The sequence below is a fragment of the Herpailurus yagouaroundi genome, unplaced genomic scaffold (genome assembly GCF_014898765.1).
Source record: "Herpailurus yagouaroundi ecotype Mexico unplaced genomic scaffold, PumYag 58511, whole genome shotgun sequence".
Lineage (NCBI taxonomy): Eukaryota > Metazoa > Chordata > Mammalia > Carnivora > Felidae > Herpailurus > Herpailurus yagouaroundi.
In genome coordinates this window covers 1-2,700 of record NW_024414762.1, presented here as the reverse complement: position 1 = coordinate 2,700, position 2,700 = coordinate 1, and the positions used below count along the sequence as shown (strand labels likewise).

Genomic DNA, 2,700 nt, shown 5'->3' with positions numbered 1-2,700 from the left:
GGCCTCGGCTCGTCCGGGCCCGCAGCGCGCGGGTCAGTAGCCGTTCGGAGGCGCGCAGGAGGCGGCGGGAGCGGGGCGGCGGGGCGGGCGCGTCCGGGGTGGGGCGGAGGCCCGCGGGGAGCGCGGGGGCGGAGGCCGGAGCCGAGTCCCGGGGCACGAGCGGGGCGGCTGCAGGGCCCCCGAGGAAGAGCGACTCCTTGCGGCGGGTGTGCGGGCTCTCGAGCAGCGCGCAGAAGCCGTAGGTGGTGAGCGCGCGGGGCAGGTGCGGCAGCGATAGGGCTGCCTGCGAGCGCGGGTCCCAGTCCGTGTGCCCCGCGCTGTCGTCGGCTCCTCTGGGCCACAGGTCCGGCTCGGCTGCGCAGCGCCGGGGCAGAGCGGCGGCCGGAGGCGGAGACTCGGGCGCGCAGGACGCGGGCAGCCGCGGCGGGATGCAGAACTCGGGGATGCGGTCCGGAGTGAGCACGTTGGAGAAAGCGGGCTCCGGAGTGGAGGCGCGGAGTCTCCCGAGGAGCCGCATCCTCCGAGGCTGAGGCTGAGAGTGGTGGCAGGAGGCCCTCCTGCGCGAGAGAGAAGCTGCTGAGTGTAGACCGCTACCAGGGGCCCCCCGAGGGGTACCAACGGGCCTGCGACCCCTGGCCAATCCAAGCCGAGCTCTCCTCCACCCACAAACCTGCCCGCCTTCCATTCATTGGTACTAAATAAACGAAGTAATCGAAATCAGACCTTTCCTTCTTCTTCAGTCACTGTGGGTCGAGAGTTGCAAGTTCAGGGCCGGCTGCCTCGCGGTCCTGGCTGGGGCGCCAGCTTCAGCACTCTGGCCAGGACAGTGGCGCTCCTGTCTTATACTGGCAGCCTGAGTCCCGCCCAGCCGGCCTAGAGCCCAACCCCTGGAGCCAGGGGACAGCCCGCCTTCCAAGTCACCCCTGCCCGCCGCTGCTGGGGCCCCTGCAGTGGGTGCTTGGGTGTGACCCTCCGGTCAGTCTTGGGACCTGCATCCACTCTGCGTGCATGGAGCCCCTTACACAGGCCTGGAAAAGGTTGCAGGTGAAGAGAGGACGCCTGGTCGCCCTGCCCAGGGAGAACTTGTGGTGGTGGAAAATGCTAGCGGCCTGTTGGAGAAGGTGAAACAGGATGAGGAAGCAGGAAGTTCTTTTTTGGTAGGAGCTAAATCCTGTCACCCTGCACAGGGACATGCCCTAGGTTCTTCTATTTTACTGCTTCCACGCACCCGCCATGAGCCGACCAATATGGTTTCCATGGTATTCGTGTACTTATTACACGTCTCCCTCTGCTGGATGGTGGCCTCCTTACTAGCATACAGCCTGGCTCAGTCACTGCCATAAATACTGGTGAAGTGGGTGAATTACGCAAAACTTTCCAGACGACTGCAGACGATCATCTTTTGTCACAAAAGATGGGGCCTCTGGCTCATACCCTAAAAATAGCACGTGATGTTTCCAACGCTACCCTTTTCTCTCTGCTTCAGTGGGGAGGTACCAGTTAGAAAGCCCCTTACAGAAAATCTATGTTGCCTCTTCCCCCCCCCCCAAACTTCATTTTCTAATATGAGAAAACTGGAAGCTGGAGGGACTTGGGGAAATTCCATAAAGGTAAATAAAGTCAGTCAATGGCAGAACCTGGAACTAGCAACTTCCTATTTATTTGGCTTTGCACGTAATGCTTCCTGTTATCTAAAATGTCCTTTCTCTCTCTTTCTCTCTGTAGGAACTCCTGTTTGTTTTCCATAATTCAGCGAGACAGCATCCGCTTCAGGACCCTTTACCGGACTCCCCCTCTACAGTTCCTCAGCCCTTCCTTATTCCCTCCGTACATATTTTCTATACCACCATTGCTGTGTTTAGCATGTTGCTATGGAATTTTTGGTTTACAGGTTTGTGTCCCCTAAGAGACTATGAGTTTCTTGAGGGCAAAGACTGGCATGACTCAGGGACTTTGGGGGGACCTGTTTTGAATATAGGTAAAATAAAAGTGCTCTGATTCAGAATCTGGGCCTGCTTCCATCCCAGTTGCCCTATACAAGAGACAAACCTAGCTGTCTTATTAATTTTTATCCAATTCCAGCACCTGGAATACAATGCCAGGCAAATAATAAGTGCTCAGTAAATATTTGAGTGAATTATATTGTGTGGAATTGAACCTGATCTACAATCCAGGTCTTATGACTGTCAGGTGCTTTTAACCACATCTCTCTCTAACTGCATTATTCAGTTTCTCACAACAAACCAGTGAGGTGGACATTGCTTCTGTTTACCAGATGAGAAACTGAGGCTCAGGTTAAGAGACTTGCCTAGGGTCATTGAAACTATGAATCGTACCTTGTTTCCTAAGGCCCAGCTTTTGGCTAATTTCTTCCTTCCTTCTCTCTTTCCTTTCTTCATCTCCATTCAGTCAGTTCATTATAATTCACCAAGTCTGTTGTGTGTCAGGCATTGTGTGCATGTGTGGATTGTATCGCACTTTACACCCAGAATGTTAATTCTTAAAGCAAGTCAGTCTACTATTAAGTATTTTCCATTATCCTTGCTTTTCAATAATAAGTACCATTATTTCCAAATCCTTAGAGATAAGACGAGTGAATGTTTCCTTTTGTTAGTAATTAATATTTTCTTTCCCTTTTTGTTTTGTTTTTGTTTTTAATGTTTATTTTTGAGAGAGAGAGACAGAGTGTGAGCAGGCAAG

General features: G+C 53.5%; 1 protein-coding gene across 1 annotated transcript; it reads right to left on the bottom strand.

Annotated features, from left to right (window-relative positions):
* Positions 1-4: 4 nt before the first annotated feature.
* On the bottom strand, positions 5-1,716 carry LOC121024142 (C2 calcium-dependent domain-containing protein 4A-like; the record flags this gene model as incomplete). Its single annotated transcript, XM_040466442.1, has 2 exons — positions 724-1,716; positions 5-557 (listed from the first exon to the last, which is right to left on the bottom strand). A coding segment is annotated over exon 2 (513 nt), but the record flags the coding sequence as incomplete, so codon positions are not given.
* Between the last annotated feature and the right edge of the window lie 984 nt (positions 1,717-2,700).